General features: G+C 32.6%; 1 protein-coding gene across 3 annotated transcripts in view; it reads right to left on the bottom strand.

The window, feature by feature from the left end:
* Positions 1 to 23677, bottom strand: part of HMCN1 (hemicentin 1) — a 465183-nt gene that overhangs the window by 229172 nt on the left and 212334 nt on the right. For all 3 annotated transcript variants that reach the window (XM_031937038.1, XM_031937039.1, XM_003767514.3), the window contains exons 11-13: positions 22900 to 23175; positions 2176 to 2317; positions 36 to 163 (exon numbers count right to left, since the gene is read on the bottom strand). In XM_031937038.1, the coding sequence (XP_031792898.1) occupies positions 36 to 163; positions 2176 to 2317; positions 22900 to 23175 (546 nt within the window). The remainder of the gene's footprint in view (positions 1 to 35; positions 164 to 2175; positions 2318 to 22899; positions 23176 to 23677) is intronic.

Raw genomic sequence — 23677 nt, 5'->3', positions numbered from 1 at the left:
TTCTTTAATTGATCTTCTGAAAGATGTATACTTGCCAACATATCTCAGAGTAGAAGTCTGTTTATCTGTCCCAGCCAAATTACTAGCCAAACATCCATATTCTCCTGCATCTTTGGGAATTGCATTTTTTATAATCAAGGTGCCTTCTGAGGTCATTCTATACCTGGGATGAAAAGAATATCTTATATTACATTCAACTGGAGATACTTTTATATAGTAACATCTTTGTACAATGTCTTTCTTTAAAGGAAATAAAAATATTTTATAGACAGCACATATGGCAATGAATGTGTACAACCATCAGCGTCAACATTTATAGAGTGGATAAATGAAGGTACCTGGCATCAAATGCTTAAGAGCAATGAGTTAATGATAGCCCAGGGATAGACTATGATTTAAAATGCTAAATTCTTTATGTCAAATCCAAAGTAATGGAAGCTTTGTTGTTTATTTTCCACATGTTCATTATACCCGTGAAGTGTGGTGGGATTCAATGGCTTTAAAAACTAATGGAGTATAAAATGCTTGTACTTGTAGGATGAGAAAATGTATTCTCACAATATCTGCACCCTATTTCATTAGAACTAATGTCCTTTTCTCATTTGTGTATTGACTTTCAGAGAGAAAAAAGGGTACAGTTCCCAGAACATTACCAGAAATGGGATGAATAGATTTGAGTTGTATCTTGATTATATCACTAATTAGCAAGGTAATCTTGGGCCAAATACTACCCTCTAGACATCTGATACTGCCTGATCAAATACAAAATATGAATATTGAAACCTATAAACCTCATGGCACTGTTGTGATAATCAAAAGAGATATAGGCATAAAACTCTCTATATAAAATGTGTCACTGTCAGATCCTTGATCCTAGAGTTCTTAATCACCTTAAGACACATTATCTAAAGGATACTACACATCACTTAACAGCTAACATAGTTTCTGACATTTAGCAGTCACTTAATAAATGTTGATGATTTGAATATGTTGTTAGTAAGTGCATGTTCCCTATTTAACTTGTGAATGTAATATGAAACTTTACAGTGTGATTTTGAACAACCCCACATGTTGGGATTACTGACTCATAGGATTAGGAATTTGGAGTTAGAAATGACTTTGGAAGCTACTGAGTCCAATCCCTTAGATATACAGAGGAGAAAAGAGAGACAAAATCATGGTTAAATGATTTTTCAAGGGTTACATGGCTAGTATATGTCTAAGGCAGAATTTGAATTCCAATTCCTTAATCCAAACTCTAGTGCTTTAAAAATTCTTTGAAAACCATTTCTTTCTTATTTTTCTGATTGCATTTCTTGCTGTGTTTTAGGAACATCAGAGAATGCTAGCCAGAGCACAATCTCCCTTACTTTCAGAGGGTTCATAAAAGAAGTTTCTTTTACAGGGAGTTCTTAAGCTTTTTTGTGTCACAGACCTCCTTGGCAGTCTGATGAAGCTTATAGTTTTATGAATCATAGTTTTAAGTACATATAATACATGGAATTACACAAGGAACCAATCATACCAATCATGTTGAAATATAGTTATCAAAATATTAAAAAAAAAAGTTCATTATGCCAAGTGAAATGAGCAGAACCAGGAGATCATTATACTTATGGCAACAAGAAGATTTTATAATGATCAATTTTGATGGACAGGGCTCTCTTCAATAATGAGATGCTAAATGATGATGATGAGATACTCTCCTCAATCCTATGATGATGTAATGAACAGAGCCATCTACACTCAGAGAAAGGACTGTGGGAACTGAGTATGGTTTACAACATTGTATTTTCACTCTTTTTGTTGTTGTTTGCTTGCATTTTATTGTATTTCTCATTTTTTCTGGTTTGATTTGATTTTCTTTTACAGCAAGATAATTGTATAAATATGTATACATATGTTGAATTTAATATATTATTTCTACCGTATTTAACCTATATTGGAATACTTGCCATCTAGGAGAGGGGTTAAGGGAAGGAGGAAACATTGAAACACAGTTTTGCAAGGGTTAAAGTCAAAGAATTATTGATGCATATGTTTTGAAAAATAAAAGCCTTAATTAAAAAAAAGCAAGTTCATAGATATGTTTAGGAATAATTGTTTTAGGAGTTTAAAAGCTATTTTCACTATTTAGAACAAAGTTTAATCCAGGATCATGTTACAAACTCATACCTGTTTGAGCCCATGATAGACAAGTCATTATAAGTCCAGACTATCTTTGGTTTGGGATAACCAGTTGAAGAGCACATGATGGATACCTCAGATCCCGTTGTGAAAGACTGATTCTTGGGCATGACTGTAACTTTAGGTAGCTCTATAAATTTTAAAAAAATAAGCAGAATAATAAATATATATAGTAGCATTCTCATTAAACAAAACCTATCTATGACTTATATTACCTCTATTCCATCTTCTGAGAATGTCTAGAAACTACTATGAAAACCTTTAAACGTAGATATTTATGGTTTTTATTATTATAATTATATTGTAAATTATATAAATTATAAGTATAATTATAAAATTATATTTTATTATAAATAAATATTTATTATTATCATTGCCACTGTAGTTGTTATCACTACCCAAGTTGCTGTCTAAAAGTTTCTAGTATGATCCCATTCAAAGACTGGTTCCTGCTTGATTTGAAAAGCATTGATGAAGTGAGATTAGCAAAAGATCTTGGCTCTTAACATCAACTTGATCTATAATTTGTGTACTGTCTCCCCAACCTTGCTGATTTATAGATTTCTATGAATCTATAGATTAATAAATTCTATAGATTTCATCCCAAACCATGGATTCTAGAAAATTTCAAAATCTTCTCTTTGGCCTTGAAGGGCCATCCAAAATATGCCATCTCCATATCTTTATAACCTTATCTCACAATTCTACTATTTATGCCTCTTTATTACAGTAAAATGATCTATTTTGCTTCTCAGTTTTGCTGTATACCATCCTAATGCTATGTCTTTGCTTATATTTTTCCTTTTCCTTTTCAACATACCTATTGAATTATTACCTATAGTTTTAAGTGCATAAGTGCATTTAAGTCTAACTCATATACCATTTCCTTTATGAAAGGGAAGACTGATCCTTCAAAGCAGCAACCATTTCCCTCGGCTCTCAAATAAGATGTTTAGCAAAATTTTTATGAGAGAAATTGAAAATTAATATGGTATCCAAATGAACCTTTAAAAATATCTGACTCTAAAGAATTCCCTTTTTTCTCTTTTCTGGTAATTTTTCTTATTATCCGCATCATAAACAAAAATGTGATGCAACAGCACCGATGTACATAGGCTACAGTGCTGAGAAAGTTAGATTAGTCCCTTCCCTCTTGAAATCTGTACCATATTCTTCCTCTCTTCTTGTTTTCTATTGTATAGTTCAAAGTATTAAAAATTATTTGGGATGATTTTCAGAATTATGGGTCTCATTGACAGTTCCATGGGCCCAAGATTGGTGTTTAACAAATGCTGATTTAAAAGAATTGAATTGAATCAAGAAATAGGAGATGGAAGACCATTGGTCATGAAGGTTGAATTATAATTCCATCTGGGATACATCAATTCTGACATACTGGAAAACTGTGTATGCATGTGTGGGTGTTGCAGGGAATCATTTTTCGAAGGAGTAGGTGAAGAAGGGATGTTTCTTGTTATTTCTTGTTTATTAAGCACCTACATTATGCTAAGATTTTGAAAAAGAAAAAAATATTTTACATGTCTAGCTTATATTGGCACGATAATGCTGCCGAGCTTCAGGAGGCTTTCAGGACATTCACCCAAACGTGATCACATAAGCTGCTGTTGCCTATCCAACTTATTATTCCTGAGCTTCTCTGGCACTGATCCCAGCAATGACTACACTCCCACCCACTGCAGTTCAGATATCAAAGTGAAAGAAAACATCAATTACCCATACCAGGATACAGAGAGTTAAGAGGTCACTTTGCAAATAAAATGGGGATACAGAGTGGTGCTAAGGGTCACAAAATAAGCATGGATGCAATGCACAGATGTGATGACATCACCTCCCCCACAGAAGGTGAGAGATCTGCTCTGGCATCAGAAATGATATTATTGCTGACAGAAGGAAAATCAAGAAGGAGTTAAAAACATAAGAAATAAAAGAAAAAGTCAATCAGGATCAATGAGACATAGAAGGATGATATAATGGAGTACTGTTCTTCACTTTTCTTTAGCTTTTGAGTAGGCCAAAAGGAAAAGTGACTATGCTTGATTTTTAATTGATGAAGATATTCTACTCCTAAAGACCCAACTTGGATAATTTCTCAATTCCTTTCCATTTAGTGCTCTCATCTGAATCAGTAATATACTTAGTTTTACTGGAGGAATTTCAATGTTCTTGCAGATCTGAAAATTATTTTCTAAAAAATGACAAAATGTCTTATGAAGTAGTTTAGGAATTGATAAACACTTGAGGATGTGTCAGGGTCATAAAAGATCTGATGAAATTGAATGAAGAACAACAATGCTTATGTGGTAACATGGAAAGAACAGTGGCTTTGAAGTCCGAAGACCTAAGTGTAAACCTGATTTTTGCCACTTATTACCTGGGTAACCATGAAAAAGTGACTTAATGTGCCCAAATCTCATTTATCATCTATAAAAAGAGATGAGCTAGCTGGATTCCTTGGACCCTTTAATCGCTAAAACAATGATTATCTGAATGACTATTGAAGCATGTTTTTTCACTGTTATTTCTTGTGTTATTTTTCTTTTTGTTCTTTTTCTTCTTTCATAACTGTGACTAATATGAAAATATGTATAAATATATTTCCATAGTACATTATAAAGTATATCAAACTGCCTACCATCTTTGGAAGAGGGAAGGGAGGCAAAAAGGGAGAAAATTTTAGAACTCAAAACCTTGTAAAAAGAATGCTACAAATTTTCTTAACATGCAACTGGGGAAATAAATGAAATACTACTTAAAAATAAAAGAAAAACTTAAAAAAAATCCATGATCCTGCAATCCCACCAGAACCTTTCTTTTCCTGCTAGCTGAATCCTATCATCCCTAGCTCCACTATATCTCTAATAAATATTCCCCTCTATTTATTCCCGCAGCTACCTGATTAGTACACACTTCTTTTGCAGACTATTTCAATAGCCTCCTATCTTATCTATTATGCCTTCTGATCCATCCTTCCCACAACTGCAAATGCTATTTTCCTAAGGGACAAATCTGACAATATTACCCTATTCCTTCTCCTTGTCATGTACACATCATCAGCATACACAACATTTATAAGGTACTTATGATGTGCCAAGTACTGTGCTAAATGCTTTACAACTATTATTTCATTTGATCATCTCCAGACTGTTAATGAGACTGGATTTGAACTCAGATATTTCTAATTTCAGGCTCACCATTCAATTTACTATATCATCCACTTATCACCAAAATCTATCAATTATCTATTGGCAAAGATCAAGTATGAACTTACCTATCTGGCGTTTAAATTTCTTCCCAACTTTGTCTCTTTCTACTTTTCACCCTTCTTAGAAGTTCCTGCCCTCCATGAAGTCCACAATCCCATTCCATAGACCAATTGCTTTTCCTCATACACAGCAGTTTATCTCCTTCTCTATGTATGCACTGGCTGTCCTCTATGTCTTTCTTAAAGAGACATGTCACCCATGCCTTTTAGAATTCCTAGTTTTCTATAAGAATCACTTTGAGTGCCATCTCCCCATCAGTTGTGGTCTTTCCATTTAAATTTATATTTTATCTGTTTTATATGTATCTAGTCTATACCTATATATGGAAGTACTTTCTCCCCCATTAGAATGTAAGTTCACTGAGGGTAGGAAATATTTCACTTTTGGTTTTGTATCCCATGGACTTGCACAGTACTTAACTATATTTGCTTAAGCAATAACTGATTGAATAAACCAGATAATTAGGAATGGACCCTAATTGCTAAAAGAAAAAGTGAAAAAAAGATAAATAATATATTTTATTTTAGTTTAACCATGATGAAATTTGGATTAAAAGAGAGAACTTTTTTTTCCTAGAGTAGGATCCATTCCATCTTTCTGACTTTAGATGAATATCAAAATTAGGAGAATCCAGAAGTAGAGTCATTGGAAGCTTGGAAGCCATGTAATGTGAGAAATCATCGCAGAGAAACATTATTTAATTTGTTTCATTATTTCTCCAACATTCCTTGTACTATTCTACTTCTTTGACTTTGCCTGTGCTATATTGTCCTTCTGTTATGTTGTTCTTTTCCAATTTCATGTATTTAATTTTTATCTATATTTTAAAAGCTTGCACAAATGATAACTAATCCATGAAAGCTTCTTTGATCTTCTCCCAGTATAAAATTTCTTCACTTGAAGTCCCATAGTATTCTATGTGTGTGTACACAATTGCACTTTAATAATAAATTTAAACTTATTTTTATATATTTATATATAAATATAATTTAAAAATAAACTTTAAAAATGAATGGAATAATAATTCCATTTCAATATACTACTTTGCATTAATCCATTTTTCCAATAAAATGAGCAAGTAACTTTTCTTAATCTTTTTTGTATCCCTTAGAGAATCTATGTATATATAGTTCACTCAACATTTTTTTAATAAAGAAATTTACAGATAAAGAGAAAGTTTAATTTTATTATAACAACATTTAAACATCTGAAGACTCTAATGAGAAATTGAAATTGTTTTGCATTGCTCTAGAGGGAAAAATTGAAACCATCATATACTATATGTGTAGGTATTTACATATACCTACACATACAGACTCATATTTATATCTGTAGTGCCTATTTAAATCTATGTATCGATATACTAACTCAATGAAATTACAAAAACAACATGTCCAATGACAGAAGATATGCATGAGTATACCTATGTACACATATATATGTGGACAGACCTCTATTTATGTCAATATTATTTCATTAGCTGTGATATCTTTAATCACAGTATATAATCTCTGCTAGTCTTTCTTGAGTGCAATTATATTTGTTATTGTTTTATCTGAAACCATGATTTCAGGTTTTGTTTGAAGAAATCACTGAAAAGAAAATAGATTTAATTTCAGCTCCTTATTTTAGTTATTTTAAAGCAATAAAATTGTTTTGTTGTTTTCTAAAGACTTTTAAACTACTTTCCTTTTATATGAGGGAATTTTAATCATTGATATTTAAGGTTTTAATTGCTAGATTTGTTTTTTTTTCTCTAACAAAATATTACACAAAAAAGGACTTAATTGAAGAGATCATTGGATTATTGGTATGTAGAATCTTGAATGAAAAAGAACTTGAATTTGAATTCTAGCTCTACCAATTTATGTGACCTTAGGCAAAAGCCATTACCTCTCTTTGCCTCACTTTCCTTATATTTAACATGAGATTAGACTCAATGATAATTAAATTTTCTTCAATTCTCAATTCATGATCCTATCTACTAACAAATAATGTACTACTAAAGCATTAAATAGAAATTCACTGCAGTAAAAATTATTTTTTTGTACATTTTGGTTTTCAAGGTATTTATTTACATTGTGTGGGGTTTTCAATTGTGAATGTTAGAGCTGTATTTAACAGTAAAATAAATAATACCACAGCCAACAACAGTGATATTCAAGGTTATTCACTGAGATTAAACATTTCTTTGCATTGCCTAATGATTCAGTTCTACATAAGGAATTCATAATGAGATCAATTAAAATTCTCCTAATGGAATAGATATTCCAAAAGGAGTAAATGTGGAATATTCTGGTGTATATTTACTGCCATTTACAATTGCAACACAAATATCTGTTGCAAAATTTCCAAAAGCTGTATATAATTTGTTATAACATTTAATGAAATGTTTCAAATAACTGCTCAACATCACAAGGAACCTTTCCTTCAAAGAAGTCAATGCACACTGAAGCCTTCCTCATTTACCCTCAAATTGTAGCTCATGTAAGTTGTATACTTCCATTGTACAAGCATTTTCAAATCTAGTGGGATATTATCTTATATGAACAATGAATTACATTACTTTAGTCTAGTTCACACATTTTCAGCAAATACACTAACATGATGTAATTCCTACATTGTAAGAATGAACTAGTTTAAGAGATTTTTTTTGGGGGGGGGGAAATTCCATATATCTAAAACTGTCTATACAGTAGGTTCTAAGTTTTCCAATGTGAATTTGTTTTTGTGTTTTAATGGAAATAATCTAACATAGGTCACAAATGGAAAAAAAAAATTAATGATTTGTCAGAATCTTAAGAAGGTTCTTTGATAGCAATGTCATTAAAGTTGGTACCCCAAAGTGAAAGAACAACATCCCAAACCAACTCTTTCTCATAAGTTGTTATGTATGTTTTGAGATATAGTCAACCAAATCATGTTTTAATCAGTAAGTTAATACTTATTGAGTACCTATTTATGGTTCAAATTGGAAAAGTATTGTGGGGAGAAACTGAAGAAGGATAAGATATACTTATTTCCCTCAGGGACCTTATTATTTAGTTAAAGAAGCAAAGCTAGCATAAAAAAAAAAAAAAGTAAACAATACCGAGTAGGAGAAACTTAAGCTGATTCATGTAGTATAAACAAAAAATACTTTAGGATGTTGTAAGAAATCAAGAAGGACTAGAGAGATCCAGTAAATTTTTTTTAAAGGAAGCAGAACTTGATCTGGTTTAGTCATTCTCTTCCTCCTCCTCCTCCTCCTCTTCTCCTCATCTCTTCTTCCTCTTCACTCTCTTCCTCTTCTTTATCATCATCTAAATCACATCTTAACATTTCCAAAATGTTTTTGACAAAAATATTTTAACTTCACAACAACTCTGTAAAATGGATGCTGTTATTAGGATTACACATTTGGAAACTGAGGCAGGATTACCTAGCAAGGAAGTGTCTGAGGCTAGAGTTGAGTTCAGCTCTTCCTGAGCTTTCTGAGCAGTTAGGTGGTACAACAAATAAAGCTAAAAAGACATCTTCCTGAGTTCAAATCTGGCCTTACTTAATGTGTTACCCTAGGAAAGTCATTTAAGCCTTTTTGTCTTAGTTCTCTCATCTGTAAAAAGGGTGAGAGAAGGAAATGGTAAACCACTCTAGTATCTCGGCCAAAAAAACCCAAAAAAGGGATTGGATAGGTCCATTACTCTATTCACTTTGTACTTTGAACCAAAGCACTTGGAATGGCAAAGGGAAAAATGAGCAAGGGAAGGTTGTTCTTCCTAACAAGGGAAGCATCAACAGAAGTACAAAGGCATGGAAATTATTTGTCAGATAGTTAAGATGAAAACAGATGAAAACTGATGAAAACAGAAGGTAAATAATGATTAATAATAGAGATGGGTGGGATGAGAATAAATTATGCAATTCAAACTCACAGAGATGAAGTCTGACTTGAAGCATTAAAATTATCTAAGATTTCTGAGCAAGGAAAATGTATGATGACTAAAAAATTGTCCTACAAATATCTAACTGACTATAGAAAGGCACACAAGTATACTACAATAATAGCTAATCATCATTGAACTACTTTATATAGCAATTTAGAATTGTGCAAGAAAATATTAACTGAATATCACATTATAATCCAATAATCCTATTACTTGTCAGATATCTCAAAGAGTTCAGATAGTCATTATATAAATGTAATAGAATATTACTGTAGTAAGATAAGAGAAATTCAGAGAAATATAAGATTATTTGTATGAGTTGATGCAAAATAAAATAAGCAAAATAAAAAATCCAAATATCCAAACAACTGTAATAATGTAATTGAAAAGATAAAGTATAAGAAAGTTGAGCTGAATAGTTGGAAAACCAATAATGGTTCCAGAAAATAAATATAAAACAATCACACTAACACCCAGAAAGAGGTAGGACCATTGCTAGGCATGGTTCCTGTATAAGATGTTTTTACTTAACTTTTTTTTTTTTGCTATAAGATTCAATTTTGAAAGGGAGTTTGGAGAAATATTTGCAATGTAAAATCAAAAAATATCAATAAAACTTTTAAAAGTGATTTAGAGAGGCAGCATCCAGGAAGCAGGGGACCACTGTTATTCCTAAAGTAACCTACAAGATAAAGATCTGGATAACAGAGAAGTCAATAGTTCTCCTTGAATAGGCTTAGCGAAGCAAAACATGGAGTAAAAAATGAGAAAAAAATTATATTTAAGATAGAAAAATGCTGAGAACTATAAGAATCCAGTCATTCAGATACAGTACAGATAGTGGAATTTATATCAAAAGGACCTTCTCAAATATTTAGTAATTATCTGATCACAGGCAGGTTGTTTGATCTCTCTGAGTGTGTCTTCTGGAGAGAAACTAGGAAATTGAGAGATAACGACTCCTGTAACAGTCACAAAATAAAAATGTTCAAAGGTCCAAATGAAAGAATGTATTTAAGCATTTTGAAAACTTTAAGTACTATGTAAATGGCAGTTATTTTTCAGTAAAAAGAGGATTCCCTAGAGAAGATTTTATGGAGAAAGTAAGATTTGAGTTGGATTTTAAAAGATGAATTTAGTTCTTTGAGTATAATTAATAAGATAGATTCCTTAGTCATTCTCTGATTTCTTTTAAGCCTGCTAATATAGTGAAGTTGATAGCTCAGAGGACAGAGTGATAGACTTGAAGTCAGAATGATATAGTTCAAATCTTGCCTCAGACATTTACTGTGAAAGCCTAAGAAAACATAAACTTTCCAGAGTCTTGGTTTGTTGATTTACAAAATACAAATAATAAAGCACTTAAGTAAGAGAGTGGTAAGGATCAAATGAGATAATATATGTAATGTACCCTGCAAATCTTAAGGCATCCAATAAACATTGGGTGCTATTATTATTGATTGTTTCTATCATAAAAACAAGCAAGATAGGGAGTGGCACTAGTTTATAAAACAAATTGTCCACATAAGGTAAAACAAAGAGTTAAGTGGTAGCAACTTTTAATAGAAGGAAAATAAACATAGAATAACAGTGCTTTTTGTAGCAAATATGTCTCATGTGAGGAGAGTCTTAAAAGGAGATTTTGACTGTTGAAATTTTCTCCTGAATTCTGTTCAGTTTATTTTCTAATTTATAGAAAAGGGACAACCTTGGCACTTTCTCTTATGCAAAAATGTTCACAGAATCATCATACAATAACAAATGCAGATAAAAAGCTGGTAAGAGGAGATATCCCATCAGCTATTCCTTGGTTTCTTAGGATTCTTTTATTATTACTTGCATTCCAGAAATAAAATCTGAGTAAATACTCTCAACTTTATTAAAAAAATCAACCACACATACAATTTTTATACCTTTAGCATTTCTGAAAAATCAGAAAACCAGTTCATAATGGTTTGCAATTTTCTTCTCATTTGTAGAAAGAAAAATAACAAAATATAATAATAAAAATACCTAATTTATTTCTCCTAAATAAATTAGAGCAGCATAAGCTGCTAAATGAGAAAGTTGGAAAAGATTGCTTATTGGGCTTGTAAATCTTTCCAATTTCTCTTAAATCAAAGAGGACACAACAATCTGTTTCAGGATCTCTGACCCATCCTTCAATCATCTGCATTTCCTGTGTTAAGAAGCTAACTTCAAAAAGTAATGTAATGACTATCATTGAGCCTGCTGAGAAGTATAATTAGCAGCTGTATGCCATTTTAACAGATGTGTACCTACTGATTTAGATCATTTAGTTTAAAACACATGAACATTACTCTCAAATAAAGAATTTAACTTCTCTTTATTTCCTGTTTTGAATAGGAAGATAAGACTCCTGTTAATCATGTTAGTCATTTGTAATTTAAAATTGTGGGCATATGAAGAAGTAACTATATAAGGCCAATTTATAATGTAACAACATTCTCCAAAAAGTCTTCCTCAACTTTCATTTTTTCTTTATTGTTTCCTAAGGGAAATAGCAAAATTTAATATTTATCATCTCAAAAATACATTACTATAACTTAGATTTATTTGGGTAAGCAGATTATATTACCAGCATCTCTGTAATGAGTTATTTTATGACCTATGATCTGAATATTTTTGTCCTATGGGTTTAATTTATAACTTCTAAAGCATTTCCTAATCCTAGAGTCTCTTAGTTCACCTACCTGAGCACCAAGATTCTGGTCTAAAAGTTTCCAAATCAAGAACCTCCATAACTCCCTTGGTGATACAGTAGGGAAAGAGGGTGACACAATAGAAAGAAATTGGAATAGAGACAAACAGATACACAGAGGAAGAGACATATATGGAAAAAAACCAAGAAAGCGACAGACAACATAGGGAAAGAATGAGACAGATGAGAGAAGAGGAAGAGAAGAGGGAGAAGGGAGAAGGAAGAATGAGGGAGAAGGAAAAGGAAGAGGGAATGGAAAAGGAAGAGAGAGAGAAGATAGGGAAACAAGGACAGAAGGAGAAAGAGAGGAACAGGGAGAGGAAGAAGAAAGGAGAAGGGAGGGAAAGAAGAAGGGAGGGAGGAAAAGAGAGAGAAACAGAGAGACAGAGACAGAGAGAAGAGGAGAGAAGAGAAGAGGAGGGGAGGAGAGAGAAAGGAAGTGAGAGAGAGGAAAAGAGAAAGAGGGAGGGAGAGAAAGCCAAGAAGAGAGAGAGAGGGAGAGACAGGAGGGAGAGGACAGAGCATGAGACAAAGCATGAAATGAAGGAAGATGGGAGGAAATGAAACCTGAAATGATATGTAATTCACTGCCTCATTAATCAAGGCTCTCTCTTTAGAATGGAATCTTAACTTAAAACTTTACTCAAATTCTATCATGTCTGCAATGATGACAAAAATGGAAAATTAATTAAATATCAAGTATATTTTAGCAATTTAGTACTGACTTTTCTGTAAGTTCTCATCTTGCTACTGTTCAATGTCTCTGCAGAAGGAAGAAAAAAATGTATCAAATCCCAAAGTAAAATGATGCCGATTCATTCACTGACCAGTAGATGATACACCAGCAGCAGAGCACTCTGGTAGGTATATACCTTGTTTTTACACAAATTTGGATTTATGGCAGATGAGGAAGTATAGGAAAAAGATAATACAATGATTATAAATTGAGATCATGGTTTTTTAGTTTAAAAAATACAATTGGGCCATGTAGACATTTTCTTAAAAATTCCATGATACTTATCATCTTGCTTCAATCTAGAAAGACATTCATAATATAAATTTAAATTGGTCTTCATTAAGTATGCACAAGATAACATTAGCAATGCTACTGCATTTAGTCTCAGAACTTTTTAATAAAAAGAATATTTAGAACTGTCAAACAAAGTAGGTCAAGCTAATAAATGTTGTACTATGAGAAAGAAATATTTTTAGTTACCAACTGATCTGATTTTTCCCTTTAAAATATCTAATATTTTAGCCCCTACATTTTCCTGTCCTTACCAAATATACCTTTCACCAAGTTTTCTAATATTGAAATTGATTGATGCATATATTTGTGTATTGTGGATTTATCTGCACATGATGCATCAACATCCTCAGCTGATGCACATTTTTAAGATTCAATATACTGAGGATCAAACAGTAACATTTGAGATTCAGCACAGCAATATCTCAGAAATGACTCACTCAGATGAACTTGATTGGACTAATGTTATGAAGAAAATGTTTTGTGAGCTTATACTCTCCAAGGACAAACTGGTAGAGCAGAAAGTGTGCCTCACATATATCAAGGTAAAATATTAGTGCTTTTGCTCCATTAAAAAAAATATCCTTTTAAACAGCTAATTGATGCCATATGGTTAAATCGAATTTGGGTGCTAATCAATAGTGCTTAACAGTGGTAGAGCACAGTCATTTGGAGCTTAAGTCAGAAATATTAGAGAAAGATACTTCAACTTCTCGGGAGGAACCCTGAAAACGTTGAATCTCAGATCGACGAGCATCTTCCAGGTGAAGGTATGAGGCTGTATACCATATTGAAAGTCTTAGGAACCAATGTGCTGACTTCACTGTTCTATGCCTGTAAAACCTGGACACCCTGTTAGCATCTTACCAAGAAAAAAAAATCTGCTTAAATTGTATTAGGAAGAGTCTGAAGAATGCCTGACAAGATAAGAAGATATCAAGAATATCAGAAACTGAGGTCTTCTCTTGAGTTAATCTGCCAAACATTGAAATTCTTTGGCAGATATCACATCTTTGATGGACTAGCCACATAGCTCCAATACCAAATGCACATTATAGAATTTGCACAAAGCATTTCCACATAGATCAAATGAAGTGACACAAAGACACTCTCAAAGTCTCTTTCTTAAGGACTTTACTACTGATGGTGAGACTTGAGAGAGGTTGGCCCAGAACTACATCAAAGGAGGTGCTGCATTCTATGAGCAAAGCAGAATCCTATCAGAACAAAGGAAAGGTGAGATGCACAAATCTGGAGACTTCTCTATCCAAAATGTTCAAATGGACTATTTGTGCCTGACCTATAGTAGAGCTGTCTAAGCTTATACTGGACTAATCAACCATAATTAAACACACTATACCTTGAACCCAAAATTGTGATGTCACCAGTCCTTTCTAGTACAAAGGATGAACAACCTGAGAGTCCTAGGAGGAAGATGTAATAGCCTGGCTTTGGGATATTGAGTCAGATCACATTTGCTGTGTTTGAATATTCCATGGTTTTTATTTATAAGTTTTTCACTAGTATTCTAGTTATGTAGCATCACAGAAACTACTTGTAACTAAGACTATATAGATAATGTTATTTGATAGTCCTGATATCAAATCAAATAAAAAGTTTCAGGAGAAGCAAGTATGATGATAGTAAGCAAATTTGACAATAGGTCATCATTCAAAGATCAATAAAAACTAGCCAAAGTTGATGACTAATCAACAAGTATTTATTAAATATTTACTATTTGTCAGGTGCAAGACATACAAAGATAAAAACAAAATATTTTCCACTGGCAAAGAGCCTACATTCATCACTAGAACAATGCCTATCATGTTCCAAATTCATTTATCCACAACAATTTTTGAAACTGTTAAAATGTACAGGACCTGCAATGTGAATTGATGAAAGTATTATCTGCAAGGACAAAATCATTTTTTGAACTATTAAATGTATTTGATGTAGCTCTCTTTCTGGTTCTAAGGAGAGTTCTCTATAATGTCTTACTGACTGTGCCATAATGCCTGGCACATAGCAATTACTTAATACATGTATCCCTCAACAAGTCAATCTCTCAGTGCCTTAGGCAACTCTCTAAGACTATATCTATATCTTACTGACAACGGGCCAATTGGTAGAAGGAGTTTCCTTATTCAGTATTTCCCTATACTGATGAAATTACAGGTACAGTACCTATTCCCACTCCTATATAACTCTCTTAGATTCTAGAAGTTTTAAAGGGAAAATCCCTATCTGTGAACTGTAGCTAAAATGGATTATGAAAAGACTTGGTTCTTGTGGAAATGGTAGGTATTTACTGCTATATTTATTCCCTGTAGCCTACAGTCATTAACAAAGAAAGAATATCCTCAATTATATCATCTCTAAAATATTTATAATAATACCAATCAAATTACCCTGAGAGTTTGAATGGAATATTGTATTAGAGAGTCCACTTAGGAGCAAGGAAGATGTAAATTCAAGTTTAGTCTTTGACACATCCTAGCTGTGTAAATCTAGGCAAGTTACCTAATCTCTCAGTGGCCCAGGAAACTATATAATTATGCTTATAAATTGTGGTGCTTTCACTAGTAAGGAAAATCTTTATTTTAAGATCTCTAAAGCAATAATACCACAAGTCCAATAATAATACAAAATACCTACATATAGCATTACTGCGAGGCTCAAATGACATACATACATATATATATTGAGAATCAAATGAGATTTTACATATATATATATATATATATATATATATATGTGTGTGTGTGTGTGTGTGTGTGGTGGGGCAATTGGGGTTAAGTGACTTGCCCAGGGTCATACAGCTAGGAAGTATTAAGTAATTGAGCTCAGATTGGAACTCAGGTCCTCCTGACTTCAGAGCTAGTGCTCTATCCACTGAGCTACCTAACTGCCCCAAAATAGCCTATATTTTCAAACTTTAAAGTGTTATACAGATGTTATCACAAAGTAGAAATAAGAGTATTAAGATATCTGGTTATACAGAAGTCAGGAACATTAGAATGGAGCCCAAATCTAAAAGAAATGTTTGATTCTCAAAGAAATCAAACACTGGGAAAATAAAATGTTAGTAATAGTATAGTGTCCCTTTTACTCTGTACCAGATTCTTAATATTATAATTACATGCAATTTTAATATTCTGGTAAGTGGAAAAGGACTGGTTAAAAAACTCATCAAGAGATAAAAAATGCTTCTGAGCATATAATGGTGATATTGATTGTTTATGTTAATCTTCTATGTAGGTTTGAAAATACTTGCCTGGTATATGTAATCCCTTTTTTTCTACATCAAGGAGCAACATAAATTATTTTAGTTTGTATAGAAAATACTCTACCTACTACAGAAAAATAAATATGTTGAATTTCAGAGATTTAGTTGACTGATATAAACGAACATTTATTAAGGACTCTTTCCCTAATAATAATCTTTCAGGATTTAACTTCTCTAACAATTGGAAGTTCTACTTCCTATTTAATATAACTCTCCCAAGCTACATTTAAATATATTTCCTTATGTTCTATCTTTGGTGGTGATGGAAAACAGCTGCTCTCCAGTCTCATAATAATAATCTTCAATCTCCTTGAAGCATTTATTAGGTCATCCCATACTATCCTTATGTAAACTAAATAATCCTAATTCTTTAACCTTTCCTTACAGGTCTTATTTTAGAACTATTTAATAATCTTTCCCACTGAACATAATAGGGAAATAATTCTTACCACCTACCACTAAATTGTTATAACATCTGTCAAACACATAGATTACTAGAATGGAAGGACCATATAAATGCCAAACACAGTATTATTTTATACATTTTATTATGTGAAACTTGGAATGTATTACCAAAAAATAAAAAAAATAAAAGGCTCACTTCAGTCCACTTTAACTAGTGGACTATATTAAACAAATAAGGCAAGTGACCATTAAGTTTCATCACCAAACAGACCTGTTCTTGTACCTCTATCTTGAATAAGTCTGCTTTAAGTAAGAGGGGAAATGATTGAAAATGTATTAATTTTATTAAAGCCATGGGAAGCATAGTGATATAATGAATAAAAATCCAGACTTGGAATCAGAAAGACCTAGATTCAAGTACTATGTAACCATGGGTAAATAAGACAATGTTTTAAGTCTGCTTGGCAATTCTTGGACACTAGAGAATACAGAAGACTGGCTGATCTTCATCAATAGAAGTTCCCACACCTAGAGTTCTTTACACTGTTGAAATCATGAGTACTGAGTATGTAGGAGATCAAACAAAACCATAGATAAGCCTTTGACGTGCTTAATAGTAAATGGGGCGGCTAAGTGGCACAGTAGATTGAGTGCTGGGACTTTGGTCAGGAAAACCTGAGTTTAAATTCAGTCCCATACATAAACCATGTGACCCAGAGCAAGTCACTTAAAGTCTGTCTCAGTTTCCTTAGCTGTAAAAAAGGAGATGATGATAATAGGACCTACTGTATAGGAAGGATTGTTGTGAGGATCAAACAAGATAATATGTGTAAAATACTTAGCATGGTGTCTGACATGTAGCAAGTACTTAATACATAAGTTCCTTCTCTCCTCCAAAATCTCTCACAGAGTTGGAACAGATATTTCTCCTAGGTCTAGAGTTATTATTCTCTGATCTTTTCAAACTAATCATAAATGAGGTAAAGGCTTCCACAGTACTCCATATCACATTTGTAATCAAGAGACCATTAAAAGCCAGAATTAACATTCAATAAATAATTAACAATTCAATTAACATACAATACTTTATTCATCTGCACTGACACAAGCTTGGTACTCCATGCAGTCCACAAAAATTAAATACTGGCAACAATGAGTGATTAAGGGATTTTCATTATAATTAAATAAGAATTTAGTGTGTCTGAGGCTACTATAACTGAATTCGTTCAGCAGATACAATATTTATGCAGAAATATGTTATGTGTCTTTCAGTTCCAATTACAGAAAAACATCTTTGTAATATAAAAATGTTAAGAATAGTGTTTTGCAGTGAAAAGTAATATTGTTTATTCAGTGTTACTCAAAATTGTTTATTATTTGAACATACTATTCAAAATAGTATTAACTATTTAAATATACATACATACTATTCAAAATAATATTAACTATTTAAATATGGATACATACTATTCAAAATAGTGTTAACTATTTAAATATGGATACGATAAGCAAAAGTCTTGTAGAAGGTAACTTTGTAAGTGATAAGTAAAATTTATCATACTAACTTCTATAAAATACTAAGTAAAAGAGATCTAAAATATTTCTCTCTTACTCTTATTAGAAAATTCATTGAAGACTACTTTGAATACTGAAAATACTGCACTTTTACATTATATTTTATGTAATATATATTATGAATTACCATTTCAAATTCAATGCCTTGAATATGGCTCACATAGATAAAGAGAAGAGTAGTTGGGATGAGTGAGTGGCATTTTTAGACCTTCACTTCAGGGTGATAAATTTGACACTAAATGTAGGATGGATTAGAATGGGGACAAAATTGGGGTAGAAAGAACAACTGGCAGACTATTGCATTCATTTAGGTCTGAGGAGATGAAAGTGTACACAAGATTTGGTGGAAGTGTCAGAGGAGAGAAGGGTTGTATATAAGAGGTGCTACAAAGGTAAAAATTAACAGGAATTGAGAAGAGATTGGATATAATAGATAAGAAAGAGTGAGGAGTAGAGAATAATATCTACATTGTGAGTATGGGTGATTGGGACAATGACATTACCCTGACAATGTGAAAAAATGAAATGGCCTTCCTCCTTATTAAGGTCAATTCTTCTACTGATACTCCTGATTTCACTATCAACAATCTTTTGGGGGAGCTTGCGACTACCTGTCATTTCACAATTCTTTCATTTTGCATCTCTGCCAACTTAGTGACTTCATCACTGTTGATTACTTCACTATTGCCTAGATGTAACCTACTCATATTTCTTCTATCCTAAAACAAAAACAACAACCATTCTTGATACTCTAGACCCCTTGAACTGTCACTCTTTACTGGTAAATTTCCAGAAAGAAGAGTATTCTCATAGAAAGAGATATCTATCAATGGATAGAGTTCTACACTTGGACTAAAGGGGATCTGAATTCAGATCTAGTCTCAGACTCTTATTATGATCTTGGGCAAGGTATCTAACCTCTTAGTTCCCTTAGTTCCCTAAATTATAAAATGTAGATAATACAACTTACGTTACAGGATGGTAATAAGGATTAAATGAGAAAATATCTGTAAAATACTTAGCATGATGCTTAATAAATACTCATTTCTTTCCTTCCCTACACTTGATGACTTTATTATTTCATCAAAAATTCACTACGAAAGTCGTCATAAGCTGATTTCTAGCTTCACCATTTGGTTGAAATTGCACTTTCAAAGGTTACCAATGGTCTTTCAGTGGCTAAACAAATACTGGGAAAAAATCTCAGAGTTCATCTAGTCCATAGCCTTTGGCAGCAAAACTATACCGAAGGCATCTTCTCATTCTGAGAAAGATTTTTCTTTCATTTCTGTTATTTGGAAACAATTTTTAAATGGCCACCTTATTTTATAGAGATGAATTCTGTGACCTAACATCACATAAGTTATCAAAGTTTCATTAATTATATTAATATTTTCATGAGTTAAGACCAAAGAAAGCATACTTAGTATAGTATTATGCGTCCAAGTACAGCAGTTGATTTCATAAAACATCTGTAGTTTTGCAGTAGAATGCTCAACCATAATATAATACATTTGGGTGGCCACAAATTAACTGTAGTCTCTTATTTTCTACTAAACAGTGCCATAAATTCTGGAATATATCTTCCTGTTGCCTTTGAAAACATTTCTTCATCAAATGTTTTTCCCCAAACCCACTGCCAACAAGACAGGCCACCAAAAAAGAATGTCTCTGAGAAGATTTATACTATTTAGAACCTAAGAATCTAGTGAGTAAAATGTAAATAATATATTTTGGTAGTTTATTACAGCACTTAATTAAATAATTTAGATAATAATTCTTCTGTTCTACCAAGAAGAGAGTGAAAAACATTCTTTTCTACAAATAAATTTCAGAATTCATTCACCAAAGTAGTTTTCAGTGAACCTAAACATCACACGAGTAGCTTAAAAGGATTAGTCAGATACTAAAAAAGAAACAATTTGCTGAGACAAAGCTTAGGAACATAACCTAAAAGATTTAAAGCTGCTCAGGTTATCAGAGGCCATCTCTAAGATGCAATGGATAGAGTGGAGAAGCTGGAATCTGGAAGATCAGAGTTTAAATGTTGCCTCAACCTCATTATCTATGTGATACTGAGCAAGTAACTAAAATTCTCTGTCTCAATTTTCTCCCTTGTAGTTTGTATCAAACTAAATATAAACATGGGAATGAAAGCTGTGAGATATCAGCATCCTCCTTTTCTTCAAGTTTTGGAGAGAAATATTCTTTCTGCATAAATACCTTAAATGTCTGATTCTTCTGGAATCCTCAGTGCTTAGGACAATGTTTGGCAAATGAGAGGAGCTTAATAAATGCATGTTGATTTAACTATATGAGAAACTGTGGCACAGAGGGGTTAAATGACTTTTCCTTCAAGATAAGAGAAATGGCAAGTAGCAAAGCCAACATTTGAACCTGGGTCCTTTGACTGTGAATCTGGCACTCTCCATTATGAACCTGTATCACTCAAATGCTTTATTGTATATGGGAAAGGAAAGAGAAAAAGGGAAGGAAAAGAGGAAACCTCCTCACTTTTTAAAATGAGAAAATAAGGTATCCAGAAATTGAATAGTTCTCCCAAATTTCCACTAAGAATAGAGGTACAGTTAGAAACAGAATATAGAGATTAATTAGTTCTTTAGTTTCATCTCAAGAGTTTCTACTTGAAGTTTCATAAATCTTTACAGCTTCAAGGAACATTACTGGCCACAAGTTACAACCCAGATCATCCAGACGGTGTGCTATCTTGGAAATGTAATGAATTAATTCTAGATCAATGTTGCCCCATATATTTTACTAGATTAACTACCAAAAGTCACACCCACAGACCTGAGAATTTTACTTCATTACTAAGAAAAAAATTAGAATGAAAAGTGTGCTTTTTCAGCAAAGGATTTAATTCTCACAGTGGTTTCATAGAATTACTTTTACACAATGGTCATTTGTTCAGGTCACCTTATAAATGTCATCACCAATGCGTTATCTCAGGCAGGTTTAGAATTATTTGCAAGAACATATTGGACAGAGCCATTCCCAACTTTTGGATGTAATTAATCTCTTGCATAAGGAGTTTAAAGTAACATATTCTGCTGAGACAGCAGCAGAACCACAATTTAACTATAAAAACCAAGCCAAAAGTAATTTGTTGATTGCTTTAAGTCTCCCAGCTGCTTTATAGACATTTGGAAAAAAAATATAAATGCAATGAAAAAGAAGCTCCCAGGCTGTTTCTCATCTTCAGTTGATGACCTTGAACATAATATAATTTTAATACATATAAGACAATTTGTTAATGCTGTTGTATATGAAGTTTGCTATCAGAATATTCTAAAGAGGCACATTTGAAGATTTAACATTGGTAGGCCATTAGTTTATACCTCAATGGGTTCTCATCACCATTTATGTCAAATAAGTCACTGGAAGCAACTCTATACAGAATGCAGACATTCAATTTCCCTAAGATGTAAAATAACTTACTCTCAAAAGAAATTAAATTATCTATCAAGAAGGGATAAAAGGCAAAATCATGCCTTGGACACTTAATCCCCTTAGTTTTGTAATATTCACCCTAGAGATAAGCTACTCTATTTTAGTGAGGAATAAATTGACATAGCACACTATCTGTAATCAGCTATAAATCACAGAGCATGCTTCCAATACACCACTCTTTCATTTACCTTGCCTGCTAAATATGCCACACTTATCCCCATCTATTTCTGTTTGGAAACTATACTATCCCTCTACTAGCAAGAAATCTATCACTATAACAGTGCTTCTGAAAAAGAAAATCGGCTTCTTTAAGAATCCACTCACTATCCTTGTGACTTCCCAGATCAAAACATTCTTTGCTGATCATAATCCCTTTCTATGCTTATCTCCCTCTATTAAACTATAAACTTTTTGAAGGCAAAGATTATCTCATTATTGTATTCCCAATAATGCTCCTACTAAGTACTTGATAAACAGTTATTTGTTCATTCTTTCTCCTATAATAGAAAGCTGGAGCCCAATATCAAGACCTTTTCATTATTAAGAGTCAATTGATAAGCATTTATTAAACACCTACTATATTATATGCACTAAAAAAACCCCAATGTTTTGGGTATATTCTTTATGGAAGGATTTACAGAAGGGTAGGAACGAGAAATGAATAAGACAAGAAGGTAAGGATCAATTGAAATCTGCATCTATGGAGAAAGTATCTGAACTGATATGTTCAAAACTCCATGATGTGATCATAGGTTAGAAAATCTAAATATTTCAAGTGGCTTTTTGGAAGTATAATTTGGATGCCAGTAAAAATTTATTCTGTAATTTAGACAACTAGAGTCCATTTAAGAACTATAGACATAGTATTCTTCCATTCATATTTGCAATTTCTTAAGTACCTGGAGAAATTTATACTTAAGTAGCAGGGGTGCTAGGAGGAGGGCTGGGAAAGCAAAAGAGTTTTTAAAAAGAAAAAAATAAAAACACTGCAGTTCAGAAAACTTTCAGCACAATACCTTGCACAGAGAGGAAGACTGAAGCGACTGTTGAACCTCCTTCATTAAAAACCACGCAATTATATTCTCCAGCATCAGTGAATTTTACACTATTAATCTCCAAGGAGAGGTTTGTCATAGTCTTGATTCGAGCTGGATCGGCCAGTCTGACATCTCTATCATTTCTCTGCCAAGTAAGGTTGTAAGGCACTGCACTTATGACCAGGCATGTCAAGGTTGCTAGTTCTCCAGGAGTAACAGTCACATTATTAGGTACTTGGATAACAGGAGGGGGCTCTGTATGAAATCAAAAGACACAAGTCAAAAACTCAAGAATTGTTTTCAGCCATTTAGATTTGAAATAAAAATTGTTTCTCTTTTTTTCCTTTTTTATATTTTAAGATTTTTCTTATTTTACTGTTACATATAAAACATTTTTTTACATTTATTTGAAAACTTCAGTTCCAGATTCTCCCATTCCTCCTCATTTTTCCTGCATTAAGAAGGCTCATGTAACTTATGCAAAACATTTCCATAAAAGTCATGTTGCAAAAGAAAATAAGAAATCTCCCTCTCTTCCCAAAAAAATCCTGAAGAAAAAGAAAAGAAATTAAAAAAAAACAACCCGATATGCTTTAGTCTGTGTTCAGACACAATCAGTTCTGTCTCTAGGTATGAATAGCATTTTTCATCATAAATCCTTAAGAGTAATGTTGGATTATTGTATTGTTGGGAACAACAAAATCATTTGCAGTTGATCATCCCACAACTTTCTAATACTATCTATGTACACAGTACA

The sequence above is a fragment of the Sarcophilus harrisii genome, chromosome 4 (assembly GCF_902635505.1).
Source record: "Sarcophilus harrisii chromosome 4, mSarHar1.11, whole genome shotgun sequence".
Lineage (NCBI taxonomy): Eukaryota > Metazoa > Chordata > Mammalia > Dasyuromorphia > Dasyuridae > Sarcophilus > Sarcophilus harrisii.
This window is presented reverse-complemented; position numbering and strand designations above follow the sequence as displayed.